Genomic DNA, 27,962 nt, shown 5'->3' on the forward strand with positions numbered 1-27,962 from the left:
GAGAGAGAGAGAGAGAGAGAGAGAGAAAGAAGGGGGAGTCATTTCTTAGGTTTGGTATCTGTGTGTCTCTATATGCTTTTCTATTTTTCCTCTTTTTCCCTCTTCCTCTTTCCCTCCTTTCTTCCACTCTTAAGCCTGCCAACCTCTATTAATTCATTTTGTTTTTTAAAAATGGACATACATGGCATGGAGGCATGCATTTCTATGATCCCTTGTATTTACTGACTAGAACCTTCTGTTCTTTGCTTAAAGGCAGGCAACAAAACAGAAACAAAATTTCCTCAGTTATCTTCTGGAGCCTAGGGGTCTTGGGTGGAGGAGGGCTCTCCTTCCATCTATATTTTGTTTTATTGGCATCTGGTTTTCCCAAGGAGGGATTTGAGATCCTGGCAAACCATAAAAAAGTGGAGATGTGTTTATATCCCTGATAAAAGTCCTCATAGTGAAGAACTTTCTGAAGGTCAATAACAACAAGTCTCTATTCTGGTGGAAAGGCAGAAGAAATTCTAATGGCCAGTGGAAGCAAAGAAGAGGTGAGGGATGACTAAACAGGAGAAGGTTCTTTGATGGGAAATTTTGTACCACTTTAAACCACAGTCTGAGGAGTGCTGGGTGTCACCAGCTTCAGTGTGCATCTGCATTGACTGCACTCAGCAGGTAATTATGGGAACTACTCATCCTTTCTCTTCTGCACCATGGGCAGGAAACAAATTGATAGTAAGGAAGTTTCAAATATATACATTCATTCCACTTCTGTGGTCACTTTCACCCTGGAAATAAATAGTGGTGTTTTTCTACTGCTGAAATAAATGTGGTTTCTCTTGCAATGAATAATTTATTGCCGCAGGAGAAAATTGACTTTACGGTTGGTCAAAAAGGCCATTGCTCAAATGATTCTTTTTCTATTTCAGAAGTCATCCCCCCAACTTACCAAAATAAAGTGAATTACACTGCCCACTAGGATATAAGGAAACATATAAACACAAATTAAGCACATTTTCATTGACATTTCATTTTATTGAGACAAACTAAGTGTTTGCTTATTTTAGTTTTGAAAAATCAACTTACCTGGAGATTTGGCATAAGAAGCATGGAAGCAGGAGAAATTAATAAGTGCATATGAGGCGAGGAAAAAGTTGGAAATGATGGGAGCAATGGTATTCAGTTCCGCTGTGAATGAAGCAGAATTGAATATGTACATATGAGTGATGAGACCAGGGGCTGAACAGCTGTTACAGCCTGGAAGCTTGACTTTGTTTGGAAATTGAAAACATAGCTAGCATCTGTCAAAGTTTAAGAAGCTTTTTTTTTTTTTTTTTTTGAGGCTGCACTCCTTTACAAATACATTTTTAACCAGGGTTAATGTAAGAAACAAGAAAACTTACCAATTAGAAAATAGACAAGATCTCTACCTACAGAAAATTTGAGTGAGAGTGGGTTGAGGGCTTGGGGACCAGGCAGATGACAAACTCCTCTGTAGCTATGGCAGAGGTACCAAATCCAGCATTCATTATCTGCTTTGTATATAATCAAAAGGTTCTGCAGGGTAGCAGGTTAGTTAAATACCAGGGCACCAGAACAATTTAATTGGATACATCTCTGCTTATAGCCAGCTCATTTGCTTTGACTTTCAGAACTTTTGTTAGTCATTTGCACTTTTCTACATCTCTGGAGAGTTCTACCTCTCAAGATTTGCCAAAAAAAAAAAAAAAGTTTTACCTCAGTAGCTAAATATCCTGTATGGTTTAGTCCTAGCTAGGCTGTTTACTGTATAGTATAAAAATAATTTAGAGACATTCTCATTTTTCTGAAGGTCAGACAGCTATCAGCCTCATGGACGCAAATGCAGGTGGCATCTGAGTGTGACTCTACAATATGGATACCAGTAAGAAAGTAGGCAAAAATAGCTGCCACAAAGCTGGTGCCATGAAGCCAATCCAGAGGGTTCTGAAAGAGTGACTTTTAAGAATATTGAATTTATACGATTTTTGAAATTTTAAGCTATTTGCCCAAGAGCAGTCTAGGACAATAATTTGAAGTCTTAAGGCTTAAATGACATAATTGAAACCTATCTACCAATAATCACTTTTTTCATTTTTTAAAAATCTAACAAACATAAAATTTTTAAAAATTAAACCAAAAAGTGATTATATATAGACTCAGAGAGTCATGTTTTTCCCTCTTCAGCCTTGTAGGAATCTTAGGAGGAAGGATTCATGAATTGTAGTCACTTCCTGAGTTTATATGATAGGAAGAGCCCTCATTGTTTGGCACCACTGAGTCTGGCTCTGCTCGTCTTGCAGTTACCATCCTCCTTGTCTTTTTCTTCTTTTCCTTTGATATGCTCACCCACAATGGTGGTACCTTAGAGGGAAATGAAGGTGCAGACTGACACAGATGCATGTGCCTCTCTAAGATTATGTAGCTGTGTCCATATTCCTTAGGGAGAAAGAGCTGGGGCAAGTGGTTCCCAAACCTTAGTGATTAATGAATTTGGGGAAATTGTAAAAAAAAAAAAATGCAGATTCCTTGTCACTAGAGATTTTGACTCTAACTCTGGGGTTAGGCCTGACAAATGTGCACTCTAACAAACCCACCGGTGATTTTCATTCTGACACAGGTGGTCAATGGACTACATTTTGGGAACAGACTCTTCAACTCTCTTGCTGGCTGCCATGCCTGGAGATGTAATGACAGGTGGCAGCTGGGGGACACTGTGGGAGTAGATGATTTGGGGCAGGTTGGAGGAAGGATTCAGTTGTATTTGGTCAGATGGATTTCCAACATTCAGATTCAAATAAGAGATTAAAGTCCAAAGCCTACTTCAAGTCCTCAAAGGCCCTCTACACACAAGGATTTCTCATTTCCTTCTTAGACAGACTCCACTATTCCCCAATGGGGTATTAAACATAAAACAGGTGATTTCTCAAGCTCAAAGGAAAATGCTATGAGTAATCAGCAGAATTCTTTGGCTTTCAGTAAGAACAAGAAAACTACAAACCAATAAGAATGAACGCCATGGCTATAACAAAAGTGAGAAAGTATCCTCTCAAGGGTTCATTGTTTTTCCCATATCCCTTTGCAAAGAACTGCAGGGCTTTGTAGATGTTGTCCTTGCACAAAGCCTAATGGAAAAGAAGAGGAGAAATTCGTCATTTTTATCTATGCACAGTCATTCTCCCTGGGTGATTCAAACAAGAAGATCTGGGAAAAGACGAAGTGATACACAATATGAGGCACAAGTTAACACTGCAGTTTATCATTCTTTATATTATTTGAATCGATCTTGACTATGTGGCAGACATAGCATTTGAGCCAGATGCAAACATTAAACTGTTTCAGAAAATGATGGAAAATGATTGCCAGTGAGAATGGATATTTCCACTTGATCCATGTTCAGTGGCAACAGCAGGAGGGAAAACACATGCTCTGGTGTCTGTTGTCACCTGGAACACTTTGGGTGCGCTGACGAGGGAGGCCAGGGCCGAGGAGAGTGTTGCTGAAAAGATGCCAGCAGTGATGAGGGGGCCAAACCCTGACACCATGCTCATGACCTTGAGGAGAGAGGGCCAAGTAAGGAGTCTCATCCAACAGAATAAAAAAATATATATAAGCCAAATTTTTATGTACATACTTCCCTTTCTACTTTTTGAGATTTGAAATCTCTTTTAAAAGTTAATTGCTTCTAATCAGATTTTTTTCTCCCCGGCTTCATTCTCGAGCTCTTAATAGTTTTTTTTTTTTTTCAAAATAGGAATGGCCTTGTTGGTGTTGGTATTGTTTTTTACAAAAATAATAAATGCTCAACCCAGTACATCTAGAAGAAATTGGGAAGAGTAAACAAGGAAATGATTACTTGGTAACAATTTCTCCCCTCTGTCCTTTCCAGGAATCTTGTTTCTTGGACCATGAGAAATTCCATCCAACAGAAAGTGGTACTTTAATAAGGTTTGGGGAGGGAGCCAGCTGTTTACCAGTCTTTTCAAGGCATTAGCCTTTCTTGTTCTTCCTGCACATAGAAGCTTTTCAAACCTTTGCTTTTTCTGCACTCGTTAAACGTAATTTTGGATCTGAGACCTGATGAGATTCTATCAATTGAAGTCATATTTTGGAATAATGACTTCAGCTGAGTTAATTTCTCTTTGTTAGTTGTTAAAATAGATGAATGAAGCCTTCATGACAAATTTGCTTCTCCCTCTGCTCACCAATCATTCAGACAAATTAATACAAGTTCTACAGTTTTCCCAACTTCCCTTGTTCCTCCCCCCTCGTTTACCTTCCCCCACCACCACTCACAATTTCCCTCTTGGCCTTTTCCTCTATGCACTCCAGGACCACCACAGAGGCTTTTCCTAAACTGAGGCCCAAGCATGAAATGCATTGCAAGTGCTCACTAATCGAAGCCTCTCCATCTCCCCACCAAGAAATCTTGTACAATTGATTGGAAGATACATAATGGCGAGTGGTAATCTCCCTGGTGATGCAATTCACACAAGTGCCTGTTCTCTCCTCACCACAGTGAGTGTAACCACATAATTAATGCCTATGTGATTCCCTTCCTTCCCACACAGATTTTTCCTTGCTGAATTCGAATCAGTCAATAACTAATCTGTTGCAGAGTCAGAAGTTTCATTATACATGGTGTTCTTAAAATGAAAACAATAGAAAATAAACATTATTATTATTTTTTTTTTTGAAGTTCGAACCTGGAAATTGTTCATCAGCCCATATTGACATGGTTCATGCCGACATCTTGAGAAATCGTAGCCTAACCCACAGGCTGCTGAACCATTGCAATTCATCCCAGAAATGATGGTGTCATTCATGCTTCCAGTGGCATCTCTGACCACACAGGCCCCTGAGAAAACAACCATGGCTTGTCATTTCTTTATAGGAAGGGTTCTGTTCCCTTAAGGTTTTTCTTCTGAAAACATACATAGTTTACTTTGACTTTGAACAGGTCCATTGCCTGTCTTGTCTTCACTGTCAATGCTTCCTCTGACATGTGACCAGGAAGTTCCCATCCTCTGAGACCTGGGAACAACCCCTGTCTTTAAGAGGCTGCCACTTTCCCTGACTTGGATAGTTTTAAGTTTTAGTTTTTTTGCCCTGCCTCTGTAAGACACTTGGGCTTGAGACTCTGTTACTTTCTGAAGTGCACACAACAGTGCTTTGCACATAATATGTTTTCAATTCAAATTTCTAGGTTAGTCCTACTGTTTTTCAAATGGAAGGATTGATTTCCTCATCTGTGAGACAACTGAGGGAGGACATTATTGATTTCTAGTAATTAAGAGAACTAAGTCCTTATTTTCAACTAATGATACCCCTTGCATAATTTTTTACCCAGCTCTAATTTTACTTTATATATAATTTTAATGGTTTGGAGTTCCCATCATGGCGCAGCAGAAATGAATCCAACTAGGAACCATGAGGTTGCTGGTTCGATCCCTGGCCTCACTCAGTGGTTTAAGGATCCAGTGTTGCCGTGAGCTATGATGTAGGTCACAGAAGCAGCTCGTATCTGGCGTTGCTGGGGCTGTGGCATAGGCAGGCAGCTGTAGCTCCGATTCGACCCCTAGTCTGGGAATTTCCGTATGCCGCAGGTTCGGCCCTAAAAAGACAAAATAATAATAATAGTAATTTTAATGGTTTAAATAATACAGAAAATATTTTGGAACAAAGTATTTAGATTTCTTAGGTAATATTCATAGTCAAATAATATTCTATCAAATATTTATTTCCGTTTATTCCATTATTTTTATACATTTGGGTATTTCTGTTATTTTTCTATTATAAACATGTCTATGAACATCTTTGTGCATAAAATTTTTCTTCTGTAATTCAATGTATTTCTCTAGGATAGACTTCCAGAAATGGACTTAGGAAATTTTCAAAGATCCTCAATATATATTTTAATCACTGACTTTTCTTACAAATTTTTCTAACTTTGCCACTATGTGTTTGATAGGATTATTGAAAGGTATGAATATAGGCCTGAAATATACATAAAAATTTCTGAACTACCTGAAAGATAAATACAAACTAAATGCTAGTCAATGAAACTGTTCCTTTCGCTTTTCAACCTCCAGCCAGGGTGAGTTCTCATTCCTTGCTAATTATTTTGAGAGGTCTCACTGACAAGTACTAATGGGAGCCCTCAATTTTAGACATGGAATTTGTACCCTGAATCTGGGAAAGACGTAAAAATTGTAGAATTTTCTAGTTGAAAGAGCCATGTAAAATAATCAGTGCAGGAGTCCTTTTTACATAGCCCTGCCAACCTCTACTTAAACACTTAAAATTATGGATATTGGTTACCAAGCAAAACCATGCATTTCAGATTTTACCTTTTTGCATTGCCCATTTATGTTGAGCTGGCTTTTTAAAATCATGTGTTTTAACTTCTGCATAAGTAGAATTCCCCAAATTCCTATGAAACCAAGCCCTGAGCCATGTCATTTTCACTAATGCCAAGCCATGGACTCCCACGACTATCCTTCTCCTATCCTGGGAAAAGTACAGAAACACAGATTTTTCTGCCCATCAAAGGCAAAAAAAAAGAAGAATCTCTGAAGTCAGGTCTATACCTTTCATTCCTTCCTTTTTACTTTGTGTGAGAAAGAAAGAGCATTTGGGAAATGTAGCTTTAGGTGATTTCATTGTCATTTTAAAATGTGTCAATTTCCTAAAGCATTGGAATACAATTTCTTTCCGTGTAACTAAACTTGGAAATGTCACAACAATATAGTTAACAACATTATCCGGTTTCCTGAAATAAGAGGCAGTAAGAGAAGCAAGAATCTAAGTTATTTGTTTTGCTCTTTTCTAAGTAATCCAACTCAACATGTATGCTTTTTCTCAATTTCCCTTATATTAAGCAGAGGACAACTAGGATATGCCCTTTTAAATGGTCATCTGGACTTCCATGGTGGTTTAGCCTAGAGCTGTATTCCTGAGCGTGCACAGAAAAGCTTTCTTCTCTGAATGTTCCACATTCCTTCCTCTCCAGTAATGGCATAAGTTTGAGATGACCCCTAACCAGGAGGAGGTGTGGCTGCAGGCAGCAGGTGGAACAAAAGTCAGCTTAAGAACTGCAGGCAAATCCACATATTTTCTGCTCACTGAGCAGTGTGGGGGCTGGCCACCCACACTGCTGGCAGCTGGGTCTAGTTCTGATTGCCTGCCAATTGGTGACAGTAACATTTCCATATTAGGGACAGCAGTGGAAAGAGGAGACACAGTCATCCATTCTATATTGTTCATACTTTCCTAAGACTATTGTCTTGTTGTTTTGGGGTTTTGTTGTTGTTGTTGTTGCTGTTGTTGTTTGAGGCTTCTTTTACTCTCTTCCTCACCTGCCTCCTAAGGGCAAGGGAGCTGGATGCTAGAAATGGTAGATTCTTGGGCAGTGGAATTATCACCTAGAGCAGCAGAATGGAATCCTTTTTATGTTCAGGTCGAATGACCTCTACCTTGACCCAGAGACACCTAGGTTACAGTTTAGTTGCATTCAAACCACTAGAGCATCCAAGAAGGGAATTCAAATTGTTGCATATTAAAATTTTTTCTACATGTATTCCATGGAGACCCCACTGGATGTGAAAAAACATTTGGACCCCTTGTGATTCTGGCATTCTGACACCAGAGACATAACTTACCTACACAAATAGCAACTCCTATGTAGGCAACAGTAGTGATGAAGATGGCCAGCATTGTCCCTTTGGGGATGGCGTCTTGGGGATCCTTTGAAAAAATTGTAAATGAGGAATGAGCAGACTGCATGGAATAAGAAACAGATGTCTCTTGGAATTATTTCTGTATTTTCAAAATTTTAGGTTACCCTTCCTGAGGCAAGTTCTTAAAAAAAAAAATCAAGCAAATGGCAAAGTGGTGAGCTCTAGTTAGGTGTTTAGAGTGAGTAAAGAACTCTGTAGAACTTTGTGCTGAACAGAGGTGATCTCTCGCTGCCTAGGAGGGAGTATTTATACAAAAGGAGACAACTATTTCACCCCCTAATGCCCCTCCCTTCCCTTTATCTCCTGTGAATTTTTAAAAATTCTTATTGGAGTATAGTTGACTTATGGTCTCAAGTGAATTTCATGCAGATGTGTCAAACCCAAAGTATTAGGGGGGACATACAAACACACCTGACACATTGATAATATCTCTGCATGTATTGGTTTTATGCTAAGCTCAGGCTTGCTTTTTTTTAAAAAATCATTTTTGACTGAGCAAAAATGATGATCTGCTACATTCTCCAATCCCCCAAATTTCCCATTTGGAATTCTAGTTCAGGAATAACTGCAATGGGAGATATTTAATTTCCATAAGCAGGCATAAAGAAAGAAGCAAATTTAAGCTTATACCAGAAAATGGGCTTTTCTCTTGCTCATAAATGTATATAAATTCACCAAGCTGAGCTCACATCATATACAATATACCATTTTATATGCTATTTGGGGGGCTAAATCATAGCATAATCAATTTTCAAGCAGCATAACTTCTAAGTAATTGAATTCAACTTAACAGGGGTTATTACATAGAGATTTCAATGTATTCGTTGCTTATGAAAGACAATGCTGCTATATAGTAGGAGTCAATAAATACTGAATGGAGGAAAAAACAATTTCAGGAGGCATCAGTTCCCCCCCTCCCTCAGAGGACATGAAACTCATCAGAACAAGTGAGCAATCAATGCAGTCAAACAAAGCCTGAGTTTTGTGTTTTGTTAACTTAAATCTGCTGATCAAATTCATCAGAACTATCAACTCATGGTGAATGGGGACTCAACCTGACATCTGGAAATATCAACTAAACCAAGCAAACCTGCCCTGCCCCCCCCCCCAAGGGGAATGACTCAGCCCTATGCAGCCACTCTGTATTCACACATTCCTTCCCACTCTTGAAGGAATATCTGTGCACAGGATTTGTTTTGATACAGATGTACCCAGCCTTTTCATTCCAGACTACTATCTCCAACAGAGAATGTGGCAAGTGTGTGCAACCGAGTAGCACATAGAAGAAAGAGAAGTCCACATAGCTGAAGTGGACCCCCTCAGTCTCCATCCATGGTATGTTTCAAATTTTATTTTATTGATTAAGGATTTCTTGGGATCTGAGTGAAATGTGAAGAATTGGTGTTAAATGGGAAGAAAGGAAAAGATGTATGAAGATTTACAGTAGTCTTCTACCTAAAACACAAAAACTTAGTTTTTATTTAGAACTGTTTGCTACAAGCTTTTAATTTACTTATTTGGGACTTACATGAGGTTCAGACTTGACCTGGTATAAATCAACATGCCAGTATCCTAACGTCTGGTCATATACTCACATTGTTTGCTCTGGATACCCTTCCCTAGACAGGGCTCAAGGCTTAAGACAGATTGTTAGTTTTCACTCTAAATGTTGATTTCCATCCCTCAAGCAGTAATCCCAAATCTCACCTTTTATCATCTTTCTTCGTTAAGTATTTATTTTCCTTATGACAGAGTACAAGCAGTCTATTAGGTTGCTGCTTTTTGAGTGTCAACCACATTCTAATCTTAATCTCAGATAGTGCATCTAAACTCTCCTATTTGACCTGAGCACCTCCCAAATCTTGTCCCAGGCATATATTTATAGGCTGTCAAGAGCCACCTTGAGAAGGATTCTGAGGCTGCGAGCAGAGGCAGCATCTTGCATATCCCCAAAGTGTGTAAACTTTGCTAAGTTGAACTGAATCTATTATGTTCTAGTTTCAGTCTCGGAAATATTATCAACAAGTCCTGAAGTTTCCTTGCCACTTCCCAACATGCAGTCACCTCTCAGTCCTTATCATGCTTGACCACTCTGGCTTTCCATCATGTCAATGATTACTTCTCAGAGCACTCTCCTCTCAACTTGTATGACCCCACTCTTTTCTCTTGGGTTCGCCTACCTCTTAGTTCTTTCTTTTTCTTCTTCGTGAACTCCGTTCACACCATTTATACTTTCAATGTCCTCTGTGTGCTACTTTGGTCCTCCTCCCTCCTCCTTCTTGCTCAAATCAGGACAAGCTCCTCCACGCCAGCTCCTAGTCCTCACCTACTTCCTCTTCAGAGCTCAGACTCCTAAATGTAGCAACCCACTAGACATCTCCCCCCAGATGTCCTTCTGCCCTTTTGACCCCAGTGCCCAAATGGGAGCTTCTGTTCACCATGGAATCAATTCAGTCAGCTGAAGCCAGCAGTAAAAGGATAGAACAGAATAGAACTCATGTGAAAATATCAGAAGATACAATTTGTAAGAAGTGAAGAACTGTTTGTACAAAATTTTTGTATGTGGTCACTTGACCATCATGTGTAATGTTTCCCTTACTGCAGATCATAGTGAAAAAGCATGCTTTCCATTTCTTCTTCTTGCTCTTAACAAAGCTGGCCCCTTTGATCCATTTTCCCTGCCATGGCCTTAATTCAAGCTCATGTAGTTTCTTGTCCAGACTACTGAAATCTCCTCTAACTGATCTTTCTGCCTCTGGGTCTCCCTACCTATCACTGCTCTTTGACCCCTTATTCCATCCCTCACAAGCTGCTAGCAAGCTCTCTTTAAAACATGTATCTAATCATGGTACTCTCTGTCCTAACTTTCTTAGTGTCTCTAGCTAGATGTAGGACAATACCCAAACTCCATTGCTCACAGTTTAAAGGATCTCAGAGTCTTACATAATAGTATATAGTAGTCTGTGTGCTAAAAGATAAGTTTAATTGTAAAATCACCAAAGGCTTTTTACACAGAAAGAATTCACCTTTTTTACAACAATACAATGACCACATGTGCCCTGAAAATCATGATAGGACATTTTTACATGTAAACTCATTTTCTTTGCATGTAAACTCAAAATCAGGGATTTCTCCTTCAGATTGATAGATAAAGAATAAAATTCTCTACTGATATAGCAACCTAGCAACCTTAAATAAGTTAACACTTATCTTGGGAGAAAGTAATTTTAAGCCTTGTCTTTTTAGATTGGGAAATCCTCTAGTTCTTTGCTTACTCCAAGAGTGCTTAGGACACAGAAGATCTGTTTATTCATACATTGATGGAAAGATTTTACTTGCATATGCTACTCCATGCATAAAATAATTTCCATCAACAACATTTTTCTCTGGGCCTTTTTGCAGTCCATGTCGTCTGTTCCAAATATCCCTCCTTTCTTTGTCCTATTGATGAACTCCTCTTCATCCCTTCAAATCTGGATTGAGTGTCCCCTCCTCTGAAAGTCTTCCCTTACTTCTCTGGGGACAGGCAATTACTCTTTCATCTTTCCTTTGCACATGACTCTGTTTCTGTTTCTGATGACTCTTGTAGAGTTAGTCTGTCTCTCTCTTAGACCCTGAGCTCCTTGAGAGAATGATCAAGGTCTTCTTTGCTTTTCCAATATGTGGTCTAAGTAGTAAGTGTTGGCTGAGCTGAACTGCCTACTAAATATCTAATAGTAAAAAATTATTTCTGTAGTTCCCATCATGGCACAGCAGAAACAAGTCTCACTAGGAACCATGAGGTTGTGAGTTTGATCCCTGGCCTTGCTCAGTGGGTTGGGGATCCATCATTGCTGGATGTAGGTTGTGCAGTGGTGTAGGTTGCAGTCTGCAGACGTAGCTAGGATCTGATGTGGCTGAGGCTGTGGCTATGGCTGTGGCTGTGGCCCGCAGCTGTAACTCTGATTTGACCCCTAGCCTTGGAACCTCCATATGCCACAGGTGTGGCCCTAAAAAGCAAAAACAAACAAACAAACAAAAAAAAACAAAAAAAAAAACAAAAAAATTATTTCTATGGAGTCGAAAGAAAGCACAATATTCTTTAATTTAAATGTGGTCTTATAGGTTATAGAAATTTAAGTCAGTGAACTCTGATACTTTTCCAAATCTGAGAAAATAGAGGCTCAATGTTCATAGCTAAAGTTTGCTAAGCAGTACTACTTACTACTTGAATCATTTTGAACATGTTACTTAATTTTCCTGAGCCTGGGCATACTCTTTTTTATGCCATATCTCTGCTCAAGAATTTACCATGGCACCGTGGTCCTTAATATAACAGTTCTAAATACCTTTATTCATTCACTCAATAAATATTTACGGAAGCCTTGCTAGCACCAAGGACACAGCAGTGAACAAAACCAAAAGCAAAGTCCCCACTTTCATGGAGTTCTATTTCAAGGGCAAGCATCGCTCCTTCAGGTCCCTCTAGTAGTCTTTCTCCTTACCATATAAGGTTATCCAGCCTGTGATGGCTTCTCCAGTTGAACCATGAAAGACCCCTTACTGATTCCACAGTTTAACCATGCCTGTCTGTTCTTTTGTCTTCTCTGCCTGGAACACCCTTCCATTTCCTGACCATTTATCAGTATACAACCTTTGCTTTTAGTTACTTTGCTCAGAAGTTATTTCCTCAAGAAAATCATCCCTAATATAATTATTTCTTCATTATTTTTATTTCATAATCCACTTAGTCAATGCATACAGTTTTTTATGCATTTTTATGCATATCTTCTGATGGCTCTTAAAAGTATTTCTTGTCTTCCAAAGTTGATTATAAATTTATTGAGATAAACCCATGTCTTCTACTTTTTTTCATGTGCAGTAGAGACAGTTGTCCTCTAATATCCATTCTCACTTTCTTTCTTTTAATACTAGAAACTTCTTAAAATTTTGTCTGAGTACAGGGCTGTCCAGCTAGAGATTACATTTCCCAGTCTTCTTTGCAACTTGGTAAGGTCACAGAGACTAAATCCTGTCAATGTAATGTCAGCAGAAGTGATACATGCACGATCCGGGGATTGCTTGCCCTCTTCTTCCTTATCCCCCTTCCTGTAGACTGGAATGTGATCTTGGAAATGATCAGCTATCTTGGACTTTGCAGATGAGGGCAAATCCCAAGGGAATGCTAACACAAGAGAGGTCATCTGGAGTTCTGGGCTACCTTTTGGAACAGACCTTTCTTATTCCAGTGAATGGCCTATGACCATGAATATATATGCACTAAGAAAACAAACTTCTGTCTTGTTTAGGTCACTGTTACAGGCTTTTTATAAAACATTCAAACCTACATCCTAACTAATACAATGGTCCTTACAGTATTTAACATAGAATGTGGTGACTGGAGGGCTAAATAAATGCCTATTAAATGAGTGAATGTATCTCTGAATTCAATGGCATAGGAATTCAATAGTAAAGTGATTTGATTTTATTTTTGTTTTTTTCTTAAGTATTCTGTGCTCTTTTCCATTATGTGTTTAAAAGAGAAAGGTGGTTCTTATTATTTTCCATTGAACTGTGTTCATTTTATTGGAAATATGACACACTGTCAATATACTCTGTCCTTCTGATATCACTGGATAAGACTTTTGGAAGAACTATCTGGAATAAGATTGTTTGGCAGCAAATTCTGTCATTAAAAGATAGGACTTTAAAATAATTAGGATGGAGTTTCTGTTTAAATAACTAGGATGGCTCAGTGGTAAGCTGACTAGTATACATGAAAACACGGGTTCAATCCCTGGCCTCACTCAGTGGGTTAAGGATCCAATATTGCCAAGAGCTGTGGAGTAGGTCACAGATGTGGCTTAGATCTGGCGTTGCTGTGGCATAGGCCTACAGATACAGTTCTAATTCAACCCCTAGCCTGGGAACTTCCATATGCCACAGGTGCAGCTGTTAAAAAAAAAAAAAAAAACTAGGAAAACTTGAAAAAATCTTAGTGTTGAGATCTATAGAGAAACATGGTCACTGTTGCTGCCTATAGCTCCTTGTCTTGCCCAACTGCACCATTACCTTCCAGAACTGCAAAGCAGAGAAAACAACATACCTCTAAATCTCCTGAGATATTGGCACCAGCTAGAATCCCAGTTGCTGCTGGGAAAAAAATGGCAAAGACGGAGAAGAAGCCTTCGCCCTTTGTGAAACTTGGCCCAAAGTTTTCTGCAAATATTGATGCTGCAACACAAATAATGAGAAAACTGTCATGCAGACTTTCTTCACAGGTGGGAGATAAAATTACTTTTGGCTTCCATCCATAGCCCTAAATGCAATGTGGAAGCTCCCAGACCAAGGATCAAACATGCACCACAGCAGTAGTGACCTGGGGCCCTGCAGTGACAACATGAGAACTCCTGATGACAGCTTAACCTTCTGTGCCATAAGGGAACTCCTTGTGTTGGTATACTTTTGACAAAACTCATGTTAATATTTCCAGGAGTCAAAATACGTGTCACAAGGTTTTAGATCTCTAGGACATACTCTGAAAAATCAATAATTTTCATGCCAACAGAAACCCACTCTCTGACTTCTTTGAATCTAGAAGATTGAAAAAGAAGTAAATGGAAAATTCTCTCATGACCATAACGGCATACTCACAAATATACTACACCATTGCCCTACATACATACAATTACATTCTCACACACACACACATATATATACACCTTAATCAACAAACTGCTTTTCTATACTTTTCTTAATTGTAGGAAATCCATAGGTAAGGCTATCTTATATTTTTGTTACTAATATTCTAATCTCTCTGCCCCTAGAGAATGGGTCTTAGATCCTAATGCCAAATTCTCATTTTAGGAGAAGATAGATAGATAGATAGATAGATAGATAGATAGATAGATAGATAGATAGATAGGTGTAGATATAGTGAGGAGGTTTGCTCATAAAATAATAATATCCCACATATTGTCACCAAATTACTTAAATGAAAAGGAAGCAATCTAGAAGAAAAACAAAGGAAAGGAAGAAAGAAAAGGAAGGAAGAAAAATATGAACAAAAGAATTTAGCGTGATGCAAAAATAAGGAAAGAAAATTGAAACATCATAAAAATTACATCAGGGACTGGAAGGGAAAAAAATCAAAAGGAAAAAGATGTTAACTTGCAAAGCCAACAAGGCAGTCTTTACAAAGAAAGAGAATCAGGAAGAAAGAAGTGATGTGATGTAAATAAGAAACAAATACTGACAATTGAGTAAATAATGAAGGAAAATATTCAGCAGTGGGTTGTTGAATAGGCTAGAGTGGAAAGATAGGAAAGAGTAGATAGGCAGACTAGAACAGAAAAGAGAAGTCAAGTTTAATACTCAGTGTCATGCTATTATCACAGGATGCTATATTAATAACCCCTACAATCGTTCATGCCTGAAAACCTGACAGTGATGTTCAACTAGGTAATTCTATATGAAAGCAAGGTGCAAAAATGTCTAGCAGAAAGAAAACATGACTATGTTTGACTTTGGTGCTCTTGGTAGTTGGACATATTGTCTGAGCTATGTTCTCTTTCATGCATACACCGTCTACTTCTACTTGACAGAGACAACAATGCGTCCAGCACTTTGAGGTTTTCAAAGCACTTTAACATCTGCTAACTTATTTGCTTTGCAAAATCCCCTGAGAAAGTTATTATTATCACCCCCACTTTGGCAGGAAAATTTGAGACACAGCCATGTTAGGTGACTCATCTAGCTGGTGAGCAGCAGGGTTGAGACTCACTCTGACTCTCCTAACTTCAACCCCAGGCTCTTACCTGGGTCATACTGGGACTTCACTGGCTGGGGCCAAAGTCATGGGGATGGGGATGGGGGAGGGCAATGGAAAACCATTTACTGCAAAGCAAGTTATTTGTCATTATGTACCTTGATAATTTTTTTTTTTTGGTCTTTTTGTCCTTTTAGGGCCGCACCCACAGCATATGGATGTTCCCAGGCTAGGGGTCTAATCAGAGCTGTAGCCACTGGCCTACACCGCAGCCACAGCAGTGCGGGATCCGAGCTGTGTCTGCAACCTACACCACAGCTCATGGCAACACCAGATCCTTAACCCACTGAGCGAGGCCAAGGATCAAACCTGCAACCTCGTGGTTCCTAGTCGGATGCGTTAACCACTGAGCCATGACGGGAACTCCATACCTTGATAATTAAAGAAACCTCTGGACTTTTTCTCACTGTTGGATGGAATGACAGTTCCAATGAAGAAGTTTGCAATAGCAATGAGAAGAATGACCAGAAGAATCACTTGAGCCTGGAAAGGCAAAGCAATAGGAGGTCAAATTAGATTTATTTAGTGACTTTTTACATAATTATAAAAGTTATAAGTGCCCACTAAGAAAGACCCTGTCTGATAATTCCACTTAAGACTCTACTCTCCAGAGTAAGTAATAAGTGTGTCCTTAAAAAATGGTGTCTTAATAAGCCTTATTTGACCTGAATGTAGATGTTATGCTTTCAATGGGTGCATGTGCTTGGGCACTTGAAGGTGATATTTCAAGAGCATTCTAAGGAACAAGTAGGAAGCCTACTGCAGTGTTCTTAAGAATGTAAATGGGGCCAAAAGATTTAACACTAATAGAAGCTGATTTCTTTCCTAGGCAGGGCACCCATGCATTCCTCCCCTCCCAGTACTAACTGCAGGAGTATGAGAACACAGCATGATTCATAGAATTCTCATGACACCTAGTGCCATTGATACTAGCATGTGTCCAGCACAAGCAGTCTGCAAGGCTGACCAGCCCAATCACTGTTCTCTAGTCCCTTTGACATTTTGGTATGTTTACCCACTTGGCATTCCCCTGTGCCATTCCCTCTGCTGGAAATGCATTTCTCCCTACATTTTGCAAAATTATTTCTTTCTTTTCATCCATTATATATTATTAGTTACCTCCTCAGAGAGGCCTTTCTTGACCACCGAATCTAAATCATAACAGCTAATATTCACGGAGGGCTTACAATATAACAGATGCAGATGTAGCTTTACCAATGTTTTTTTCAGGTAAATAATACCACCACCAACTGTAAGAAGTAGGTAATACTGCTATAATCATTATAACAATAAAGAAACTGAGGCACAGAGAGGTTAAGTAATTTACTAAAGTTTGTATAGATATAAACCACATTCAAATTCAGGCAGTCTAACTACAGAGCTGGAGCTCTAAATTCTACCCTCTCCTGTCATGGAACTGCATTGCCTCCCTCAGGGAATAATCTAACGTATGTTCCCCCATTATGTTCAATCACAGAGCCCTGTTTATTTCCTTTACAGCACTTCACATTTACCATTCTATATTTACTTGTTTATCTACTTGTTTATTACTCATATCCCCATAGACCATATGCTCAACTGCAGCCTGAATTGTGCCTGTGTGTCTGTGTGGGTCACAACTGAATATCCAGTGCCTAGCAGAATGCCCAGCACTTCGTCACTAATAAGCACTTTGTCAATTTCTGTATAGTGTATGAATACATAATGCACACATAAATGCCATGTAGGTACATTTCCTGTTGCCTCATGGAAGTGGGAGGATCTGGCCATCTTTCCATTTCTGGTGACCACCCAAGGTCTAGTTATTGTACCTCCAAGACATATAGGAACAAAGAAGTTTCCATTGTCCGAGTCACTGTAGAGTTACAAAGCAAGCAAAAGACATGCTCCCCATCTTTCAGAAATTTACTAACTGGTTTACTAATAGTTAACTCCAGATATTCTCTAGTTCCAGGGCCTCAGATGCCCTCAAATTTTGGCTGAATTACTAGGTTTCAGAGAAGAATGATAGCTTCTGCTTCTGTTATCTTCTCATAACACACTTGTAATTTCTAGTGGGCTTCAGCACTCACGGCAAGCTTGGAAACAGATACCTGGAATATGATTAAAAGACACAGGCTTCCAGTATGTACCATTGCTATGATCATAATGCATCTGTGCATGAAGGGGGCGGGAATCATGTGTCTATGTGACTATAGTATAAAGAAGAACCAAGCACAAGCCTGATCACATGAGCTATGAGTTATGACTGCCTGGATTTAGTGCTTGGAGGGCTTGGTGTTGCACTGAGTGCTAACCTGACTGCTTTTACTACAGAAAGTAATAACAACAATTCTTTTGGAATATGGGGTTCCTTCTATTCCTGCAATTTGTTCAAGAAACTGACCAGCAGTTGTTGATAACATCATTTTGAGATATTCACCTTCGCTTCCCATTCCATTCCAGCTACTGAAATTCCTAAAAGAATCACCACTGTGATGGAGCCTATTATCCGGATGTCATTGGTTGGATCCACCATCATCGAATCACTCTCCTGGAGCAAAAAAAAAAAAAAAAGTATATATGTATATGTATATATATATATCAAAATGGTTAGAGATGGAGATTTTTTTTTTTTTTGGCCTGTATGTCTTATGTGGCATTTAATAGTAAGAAGAAATATACACTAATATCTGGGGCTACACAGGAAAATAAAATAATGAAATGCTCATAAATTTGAGAAGATAAAGAATCTAATGTTATTTTTTCCCTATAATAATAGGTCTTTGATAGCCAAAGTTAGGAGTTAGAAATTTTAGAGAATCATTCTAATCACAGCTTTTGAAGCTATTGTAGCATGAAGTAAAAGTATGCGTACATACACGTATCATGTTTTATTTCAGAAGAAAGACTAATTATTTTTGTGTCAAGAGGAATCCTAGAGGAGTAAAAATGATGAGTGGCTACTATTGTGAATATCCGAAAATAAGTGCTATGAGCAATATAATCCACGCATTTATTCATCTAATTTTCAAATAGAGGTACTGTTACCAGTTGAATTCCGTGTCTGTTATCACTACCATGAAAGGAAGACTAGAAAGAGGTTAGCTCTTATATAGCTAATTAGTGTGCTCACATGTATACCATCCAGATGGGGCACCTAAACTAAAAAATGTCTAGTTTCCCGCAGTGAGTTGTTCTAGTGTTTGAAAACCTATAAGCATAATTATAATATTGCTGCTGCTAATACACATTATTTATCTTTTCTTTCATATTTTATATGTACTATATATATTTTTATATTTCATGTACCTGATTTCATTTTATCTATATCACATTTCTATGGAAGACTTCGAACAGTATTATTAGCCCGTATTATAAATTTGAAAAACAAGTTTCAGATGAGCAGAGGTACTGGTCTAAAATCTCTCAGCTGATAAATGTGAGAGCCAGGATTCTGAGCCAGTTCTGATGCCATGCCTAGGCTCCTTCAACTATATTCAGCTTCCATATTCTGCAGAATAAATCTATTTTCTCTCATATTGCCATAATGATATCCCCAATTTGCCTGAAAAAGCAAATTAAACCAAATTATCTTGCTTAGCTGAAGAAAAACAAAGCTTTTAATTACCTTAAGGAGATCTACCACAGTCTCAGCAAATCCCACCACGTACATAGCAACAGCCACTGCATTGGCAAAGGCAAAGATCAAGCCTATAGACCCACCAAACTCGGGCCCTAAGCTTCTGGAAATAAGGTAGTAAGCCCCACCTGAAATAAGAAATGAATGTGCTTTACATTGAGGATCTGCTAGAGGACTTAGTACATATGACCAAATAATTTTGAATGTCTGAGAACATTTAAATACTAAGTATTCTAATAAAAATATTAAAAATCCTAGTAATTTCAGAAATCTTTTTTTTTTTTTTGTCTTTTTGCCATTTCTTGGGCCGCTCCCGCGGCATGTGGAGGTTCCCAGGCGAGGGGTCGAATCGGAGCTGTAGCCACCGGCCTACGCCAGAGCCACAGCAACGCGGGATCCGAGCCGCATCCGCAACCTACACCACAGCTCACTGCAACGCCGGATTGTTAACCCACTGAGCAAGGGCAGGGACCGAACCGGCAACCTCATGGTTCCTAGTCGGATTTGTTAACCACTGCGCCACAACGGGAACTCCCAGAAATCTTATATCACCTTAATGAATAACTTAGTCCTTCCTTGTATTCTGTATATAATCTGCAATAGAACTATCCTGACTAAATAAAATCCAGTACATGTAGATATTTTTTGTCTTTTTAGGTCCAGCATATGGAGGTTACCAGGCTAGGGGTTGAATAAGAGCTATAGCTGCCAGCCTATGCCACAGCCACAGCAACGGGGGATCCAAGCCACATCTGTGACCTACACCACAGTTCCCAGCAACGCCGGATCCTTAACCCAGTGAGCAAGACCAGAGATGGAACCCACAACCTCATGGTTACTAGTTGGGTTCATTAACTGCTGAGCCACAACGAGAACTCCAAAATCCAATATATCAAAACCTATAGTTCACAAATGCTGCAAATAAGAATACCCTAAATTCTTTCTTTTAAAAAACTTCATTGGAGAGTTTCGATCAATAATATAACTTAAGTACGGTAGGATCCCATTGCCCATCCATTCCAAATACAAGTTTTGCATCCAAAAAAAACACCCCCAATATGCCCATCCATGGGATCCTACTGTACAGCATAGGGAAATGTATGTGATTGGGTCCCTTTGTTGTACATCAGAACATGAAACATTGTAAATCAACTATACTTCAATAATAAAAAAAAGAAAAAATAATATATAACTGAAGTAAAATTTCATTTCTGAAATTTCTAGGAACAGGCAGGCCTAGGCAGAAAATGAAGTAGGTTAAGTTTATCATTGTCATTCTAACTTCCTTTCTGGTGTAATTTCTGGTACACATTTATGACATAAAAATGTACCTGTGCAGTGCTATATATTATCCACTTTATAAATCAGACTTAGTTTTCATGGTTTTAGCTCAAGAAGGCATGGTTATTGCCAAATACCCACATGTGCACGGGGGTGGCAAATCGGAAGTAAGGTAGGAATGATTGTTTCTACCTTGGACCCTGAAAAGGAAGTTCTACACATAGCTGTGTACTTCCGTGCACAGAAAAGACTGAGCCAGAGTGGTTAACTGCCTAGAGAGTACTAAGAGCAGGTTACTGAAGGTAAAAATGACTAAATGTTGAAAGGTCTAGATAACTAGATGATATCACAGACCATAGTGGATTAATGACTTCCCATTCTGAGCTATCTTTAGAGGTAGACAGAATTGGTAGGGGAATGACACTGAATACACATATCTACAACCAAAACTATCTTTCACTGAAATGTTTTTCACTATTTCCTCCACTATATTAACTCCTTTGAGTTAAGAGGATAGCATCATCTCTAAAAATGTAAACTTTCATTTAGGTAGGGCAAATCTCCATTACTTTTTTGTCCTGATTACATTCAGTATCTTAGCAGTCAGTAACTAGGCTTGGTCAAAATGAGAGATAGGTAGAAGCTGTGAGAGGAGCTGGGTTGTGAGTAGGATGGTATTTTTTTTTTTTGTCTTTTTGTTGTTGTTGTTGTTGCTATTTCTTGGGCCGCTCCCGCGGCATGTGGAGGTTCCCAGGCTAGGAGTCCAATCAGAGCTGTAGCCACCGGCCTACGCCAGAGCCACAGCAACGCGGGATCCGAGCCGCGTCTGCAACCTACACCACAGCTCATGGCAATGCCGGATCGTTAACCCACTGAGCAAGGGCAGGGACCGAACCCGCAACCTCATGGTTCCTAGTCGGATTCGTTAACCACTGCGCCATGACGGGAACTCCTAGGATGGTATTTTAAGAGGCTCTGGATAGGAATACCTGGATAAGGTTCCTAGGTAGAAATCCCTGGAGCCAGAATAGGAGGGGGAGGAATAGAAGTTAGAAGAGCAATGATAAGTTTCATCCACACATTTTCTGCCAAGGCCTGCTTGTTACTGGATGATTTGAAAGTAACTCTGTTTATTTCTTTGTTTACATTTTTTAAAAGAATGCTTCTCATGCTTGTTGGCCATTGGGAGCATAGTGTTGGGTGAACTCTGAGGGCTCACTGGGTGGGAAGTGGCAGCTGGGGTATTGGAGAAGCTCTCTTCTGAGGGACCTGAGAGAGCCAGTGGGGCTCATCTAAGGCACAAAGACCCATATATTTCACTGTAACACTCTATACTTTCTTCCAAAACACTGGTCATTCTCTAGAAAATTGTTTAACCCCAGGAAATGGGCTCCAAAAATCTTTCCTGGAGATCTCTTAATTTTAACTGAAAAGTATCATGCCTTGCTGTTGCTTGTTTGTTTTAAGGCTTTGAGGACTAATTATCTATATGCAAAATTTACTTCCAACATTAAAGCAACTCTAGACATCACTACATAACCAAAGCTTATAGTCACACGTAAATGAATTGGCTTACCTCCTCTTACTACTCCATTTGTGCAAATAGCAGACATAGAAATACCTGTGAGTGTTGTCACTACCACACTCAGGCCAATGATGATGACTCCAAGACCTGAAAAATCCCCCAAGAAAGGTGTTTGGCTCCAGTACTTCAAGAAGAGAAGGTGACAGTCTGAATCTTGACAAGGAAGGGTCAGTCTCCTCATGAAGAACCTGAAATGTTCTAAATGATCCCATTCCATCGAGGTCTAGGAAAGTCTAGGAAGCATCTGAAATGTACTAAACTTTAAAACTGAAGCTGCGTCAAAGAGTCATTTTCCAAGAAATGCAAGCAAGAGGCGTGCACTGCTGAAAAATAAAACATTTCCCCAAGGAATCTGAATATCTGGAAACCATGACCTGCAATGTGCCAGAGAGGACCATTAGAGAAGAGCCCATGGCTGACCAGAGTAAACAAAGACAATACACACAGTACCTTATGTTTCCTTCTGCATCCAGCTCATCCAAATACTTAGCCAGGCTTCAAGAATATGAACCACTTTCTTGTTCCCACCAAAAAGAAATATATAAAAAGTTTTTGCCTACCCGTAGCAAATGATGAGAGCATTTATATATCTTAGAAATTTTACCTCCACGAACAAACCCGTTAGTTGCTATTGCAGAAGTTGACAACCCAGTAATAGAAGTTACCATGGTGGAAAGAAGAATTATGAGAACTCCAAGACCTGTTAGCAATGAAAGATAGAAGATATTACATTTCACTTTTCTTCCTTGGATTCCCTCTTGCTGCAAACTATACTGCTTTGAATTTAAGCTTTCACGTCCAAGACTTGGGCCCCAGCGGAGTTCCTTTGTGCTAAGGAGAAACTGGTTTGCCTGGCGTAAAGATCAAGTCGGAGAACTGCTCATTATGATGAAGGATGGTTTCCACAAGTAAACACAATCTAAAATTCAGCCCTGGAAAGGAAAAGTTGACTTATGCAGGTGTCCTGGGAGAGAAACTACCCTAGCTGTGAAAAGAGAAAACATAACATTTGACCTTCTCTCTTACTTGAGAGGAACCTGAATGAGAAAGTTGGGGGTTTGACAAAGGTTAAATCCTTCTCCATTTTTCTTGCATCTCTCTTGCCTGGCAGGGGGAAAAAAACGAACCAACTTGGATTACCTTTGAAAACAGTCCAGAAAGGTCAGTGTTGAACTATTTGAGCCTGTGTTCCCTTTACCTTACAAATGATCCTGAGGGTCACAAGTTTAATTACCTCCTCTGACATATCCATTTGTGGCAATAGCAGAGGTTGATAAACCAGTGATACCAGTCACTGTCACGGCTAAGCCGATGATAATCACACCAAGACCTCAGTTGAGAGAGGAAAAATAAAGGCAATTAAATGGTGGAACCATCCATTAGATCATTTACATAAAAGCTAGCAAGTCCAGAGTAATCACCAAAGGGCCACATTTGAGTTTAACAAGTTGGTCTGGAAATCACCAGACTAAATGCTCAGCTTTCTGCCTTTACACAGATCCAAGAATCTCAAGAGCTAAGATGTGCAGTGCAAAGTTGCACACAACTGAACAGCTATGGCTGGTCAAAATTTAATGTGAACTCCACTCTTTATGACATTCTAGATGCCCATAAGCATAACTGGTCTGTACAATCCCAAGCTATTAATACTACTAGAGAGTAAATGTTCATCCTTCCAGGGAACTATCTTTTTTACATATATTTGATTGTATAGGAGTGGAAAATTACATGCAGTATGGAAAATTGTTCATGTGGCAGATGTAGAAAGTGGAAAGAATCAAATGAAACTACATTCATGTAGTGGCTATGTGAGCTCTGGCAAATTACTTGTTTTCTGAGCCAAAATATGGCAATGAAATTAGAAAGAATGCATGTGTAAAGTGGCCATGTGTAAAGAAAGCAGTGGCATGTGTAAAGACAGAATATATGTGTAAGGTAAAGTAGCATGATGCGTAGAACACGGTACCTAATCAATAGCACTACCTGTTGATCATATCCACAAAAATCATAACAGCTATTGTTTATTAAAAGCCAACTATATGTTCTGCTGTGTTGGGTGGTATGAGAAATGCAAGGAAATAGAAAAATGAAAAAAAATTGCCCTCAAGGATCTTGTGCAGAAGCATTTAGTATGAGTGGGAGAAAGTAGACCAGAATTCAGAGGAAGGCAAGGCTGCTTTCAGCTTCAAGAAATACAGTCAGGAGGACACTGAAGGGTAGCAGAATATGCTGTCCCAAAATGTGCCACTTTAGCATAAAGATTATCTTGAGCTAAAGACAATTGAAAAGAAGCAGATACTTCCCTTATTTGTGTAAAAGCAGGACATAAATCTGTAAAGCTATCTTATCTTTCCTCTATATTGGGGACAGTTATCAGCTAGAGACCAGAGACAGCTGGTGATGGCACCAGAGAAATCCACATAGGCTTCACTAACTAGCTCTTATATTACATTAGTTCCCCCATATATTTGACTTCCCACAGTGTACACTCTAGAAGCTCAGTCCTTTTCCCGTCTTGTCGCTTCTCTAAAAATGTGTTGTTCTTTTGTTAAGATGCTCATGTAAGCCCCTTGAGTTCCTCATCACTGAGAATTCCCATGTATATGCACGATGCACACGTTAATTAACTTCTGATCGTTTCCCCTTGTTAATATGTACATTGTCAGTCTAGTTTTATGGGCCCTAGCCAATGAGTACAGGAAAAAGAGTTTTTCCTCCCTACAATACCCTCCTCAATGGAGGCCAACTTCAAATTCAGGATCACAGCCACTGAAATCACTTTGGCTCCAGCCAGAATGCTCTACCCTGGTCCTGTTTGGTGTGCTCCCTGATATAAAGTGGATGCTTCACAAATGTTGGTAGACTCCCTTGTTCCAAGGGTGATAAGAACAGCAGTTAGCCAAGAGAGGCCATGATTCCACGGCCAGGCCCTAGAAGAAGGGGAAGTGGAGGGAGGCTAAGGACAGAAATGGGAATGAGATATTGGAAGCTGGCCCATTTAATGCCGCCAGTAATATCTTGGCTTTACCAGAAGTTTCTAGGCTATTTTTACAGGTTAAAGTGCAGTAGGAAGAGGCTAACTGTGGGCATGAGATGCAGATTTGGGACTATATTGATTTGGGCCCTTAAAAGTTCAGCATTGTAAGACATAGTTGCACTAAATTCTTTATATCTTTTGCAGGGATCGTGTGGTGACCATCACCCCTACATCCCTATGTGGTTTCAGGTAGATTTCTTCTTCTTCTTCTTCTCTCTCTCTCTCTTTTTTTTTTTTTTTGCACATTGTTTGAACTCTTGACTTTGTTTTGAGGAAGTCTGATATCAAATGTTTAGCTCACTGCAGCAACCATACAGAACCATATAGTTTGTACTTCATAGCATTAAGCCTACTCTGACTTTTATCATTTCCCTACCCTTATGTTCCCTTTGCCTTTATTTTTCCAATAATTCTTAATTTATCCTTCTGACTTATATGTATTTCTGTAAACCATTTGAAATGATGGAACAAAATTGTATATATTTATATAGCAAGGGATTTGCTTCTCCCTCTCAAGCAAACATAAAATCCAAAGGTAAAAGCAGCTTAGAAGCATTCAGTTCATAGTTTCCTCAAACTGTGGTCCCTGAGCCACCTGCTTCAGGAAATGCCAGGGGTGCTTATTAAAAATGTTCAGACTTACTGAGTGGATCTTTCAAATTGAATCCTAGGATTCTGCAGTTTTTTAACTACCTTCCCAGATAATTCTTATGCACCCCACAATCTGATTATTGAGCAACACACAGCCTATCTCAATTTGTGTCTGCCTGTTCAGCAAGGTTCTTTAGCTTTATCTTCAAAGAATTGATTAGGAAACAATTAATCCAGCTTACTCATTTTCAGATGAGAAAGTGAAATGCACAGAATATAAATGACTTGCTTCAGGTCATACCTGCCTTTTACACCCTTCTTCTTTGCTTGATGGTTAAGTCTGTTGGATACTTTCATGCCCAAGCCAAGGTATTCAGGACAAAGAACAACTAGTTGGCATGATCAGTTCACTCCACCATATGCTTTTGGAGACAAGGCAGCTGCAATTTATGGGAATTATAATGTGTGTAAGTTACCCAAGGACTGTAGCTACCATTGCACCTGGGTATAGCTTCCTTTCGGCTTTGTCCCCAGGGCCTGGGCTTGAAGGTATACTCAGGTTTCTTCCCTAAACTACCCCCAAAGCAAGAAGGAACTGCTTGTATTTATTTTCTCTCCCCAGAAAGGGAACCTAAATGTGACCCAGACGGTGACTTAATTAACTTGTTCAGCTTTAAGTTCTTAGCAAAGTCCAGTGAAACTAAGAGTAACAATAAGTTTCTACTACTCACTAAAGTCTATTTTCCCAGAATTGAAATATAAAACACAAAACCCCTCTTATCAAAGGAAAACCCACTGGACCCTCATTTAGGTAGAAAGCTTCTCTCTCCTGAAGCTGGATATGACTACTCAAATAAAAGGTCCTTATTAATACAAAACTGATGTCTGAAAGTATAATAAACAGTTTAGCAGAAGATAGAATTCTTCACATTCTACAATTTTTTTGCAATAAACATGAAACTGAGATGACTGTGAAGAGTTATGTAAGATCTGATTAAAGCTCAGATGATTGCCCAAACATATGGATTTTAAATAAGTTGCATTAAAAAGAATTACTTTTGCCCTGGGCTACACTCACACCTCCAAACAAAGTAATGTTTCCTGATGATCTCAATAAGTTACTAAACTGCCCTTAAAAAACTAATTTTGCGTGAAACCCTGGAGCAACTACTTGGCAATATTAAGATGCAGATTTTCCATGGAACAGCATATACTTATTTTGGACCCCGAGGCTGTAAGTGTTCATTTGATATGCATCATAAAGCCAGCAAGCAGCCCTTTGTCAGGAACCCAGCAGTTGCCAAACATGCAATGAGAAAAAACTTTGGGAACTGGTTCCAGCCCTTTCTTTTTTGCTTAGTCTTCTGGTGATTCTGAATGTGTTTTGAGGAGTGAAGGTAATAAATAATGACCAAGTACCTTTTAAATGTGAATTGAGACACATTTTGGAGTAGAATCTGAGAGCACATCTGAACTCCTATGTTCTTGTTATTAATGACTTATAGGTATTCCCCTAATGTGAATCTATAGTGTATTTTCCATATATAGAGTAGAACATCATTAATTTTTATCACATTAAATCAGAAACAGATAAAATTCAAATAAATTTTTGTATAAATTTTACTAATATACTCTCAATAAAAATATTTGCCACAGGAGACAATACTTTAAATCGAATATAATATTTAAAAACATTAAAAAAGCACTCAAAATAATTTCAACATTATCCATCTTCCATTTGGAAAAATTAGCAATAGTTACATAGATTATCTTAGTTATTTTTATCTTTCATTTTAAGCTTCTATCTGGTAATACTTTATTAACCTTTTTCCTACTGCTTGTACCTGAAAGTGACACAATTATTTTCTTTGGAAAATGTTCAACAATTTAGCATTTTTATTAGGTCACATTTTCATTAGTTTTCCCACAAGTTATTTTTGTTCACCGAAATTTTGCTAATAATCATACGGGGGGATAGTCTGATAAACGTCAGTATGTCCCCAAATAGGAACACTGTTACTTAAAATGACTGTATTTCTATATACTTGTATACCTAAACTCTATGAAATGATAGAATTAATTACTTGAGTGTTTATCTGGCTGGCAAGCTGGAAAATTCCAGTTTCCTAGGAGTTAGCACTTTATCTTTCCTCTTTAACAAACATGGTCAAAGAGGCAAAGTAAAAGAGCCCAAGTGCAGACTAATTCTATAACCTTCATCTCACATTCAGCATTAATGGTAAAAAAAACAAGTTGCTCATTGAGTTTTTAATTTACATTGAAAACCACAGAGGAGGGAG

General features: G+C 38.9%; 1 protein-coding gene and 1 long non-coding RNA gene across 11 annotated transcripts in view; one reads left to right on the forward strand and one right to left on the reverse strand.

Annotated features, from left to right (window-relative positions):
- LOC125119446 (uncharacterized) overlaps positions 1 to 18,128 on the forward strand; it is a 92,565-nt gene extending 74,437 nt beyond the window's left edge. For 3 of the 6 annotated variants that reach the window (XR_007133096.1, XR_007133093.1, XR_007133094.1), the window contains 3 exons: positions 4,333 to 4,518; positions 8,986 to 9,074; positions 17,992 to 18,128. This is a non-coding gene — a long non-coding RNA (uncharacterized LOC125119446). Of the gene's footprint in view, positions 1 to 3,889; positions 3,936 to 4,332; positions 4,519 to 8,985; positions 9,075 to 13,797; positions 14,000 to 17,991 lie in introns of all 6 variants that reach the window. The other 3 variants (XR_007133095.1, XR_007133097.1, XR_007133098.1) reach the window with 3 other exon arrangements.
- SLC12A1 (solute carrier family 12 member 1) overlaps positions 1 to 27,962 on the reverse strand; it is an 89,320-nt gene that overhangs the window by 46,885 nt on the left and 14,473 nt on the right. For 3 of the 5 annotated variants that reach the window (XM_047766425.1, XM_047766427.1, XM_047766429.1), the window contains exons 5-15: positions 22,639 to 22,734; positions 22,026 to 22,121; positions 19,157 to 19,296; positions 17,969 to 18,079; positions 15,918 to 16,029; positions 13,825 to 13,952; positions 7,662 to 7,746; positions 4,707 to 4,858; positions 3,447 to 3,554; positions 3,002 to 3,125; positions 1,069 to 1,170 (exon numbers count right to left, since the gene is read on the reverse strand). In XM_047766425.1, coding sequence (XP_047622381.1) covers positions 1,069 to 1,170; positions 3,002 to 3,125; positions 3,447 to 3,554; positions 4,707 to 4,858; positions 7,662 to 7,746; positions 13,825 to 13,952; positions 15,918 to 16,029; positions 17,969 to 18,079; positions 19,157 to 19,296; positions 22,026 to 22,121; positions 22,639 to 22,734 — 1,254 coding nt within the window. The remainder of the gene's footprint in view (positions 1 to 1,068; positions 1,171 to 3,001; positions 3,126 to 3,446; positions 3,555 to 4,706; positions 4,859 to 7,661; positions 7,747 to 13,824; positions 13,953 to 15,917; positions 16,030 to 17,968; positions 18,080 to 19,156; positions 19,297 to 22,025; positions 22,122 to 22,638; positions 22,735 to 27,962) is intronic. The other 2 variants (XM_047766426.1, XM_047766428.1) reach the window with 2 other exon arrangements.

Source organism: Phacochoerus africanus, chromosome 2, assembly GCF_016906955.1.
Source record: "Phacochoerus africanus isolate WHEZ1 chromosome 2, ROS_Pafr_v1, whole genome shotgun sequence".
Taxonomy (NCBI): Eukaryota; Metazoa; Chordata; class Mammalia; order Artiodactyla; family Suidae; genus Phacochoerus; species Phacochoerus africanus.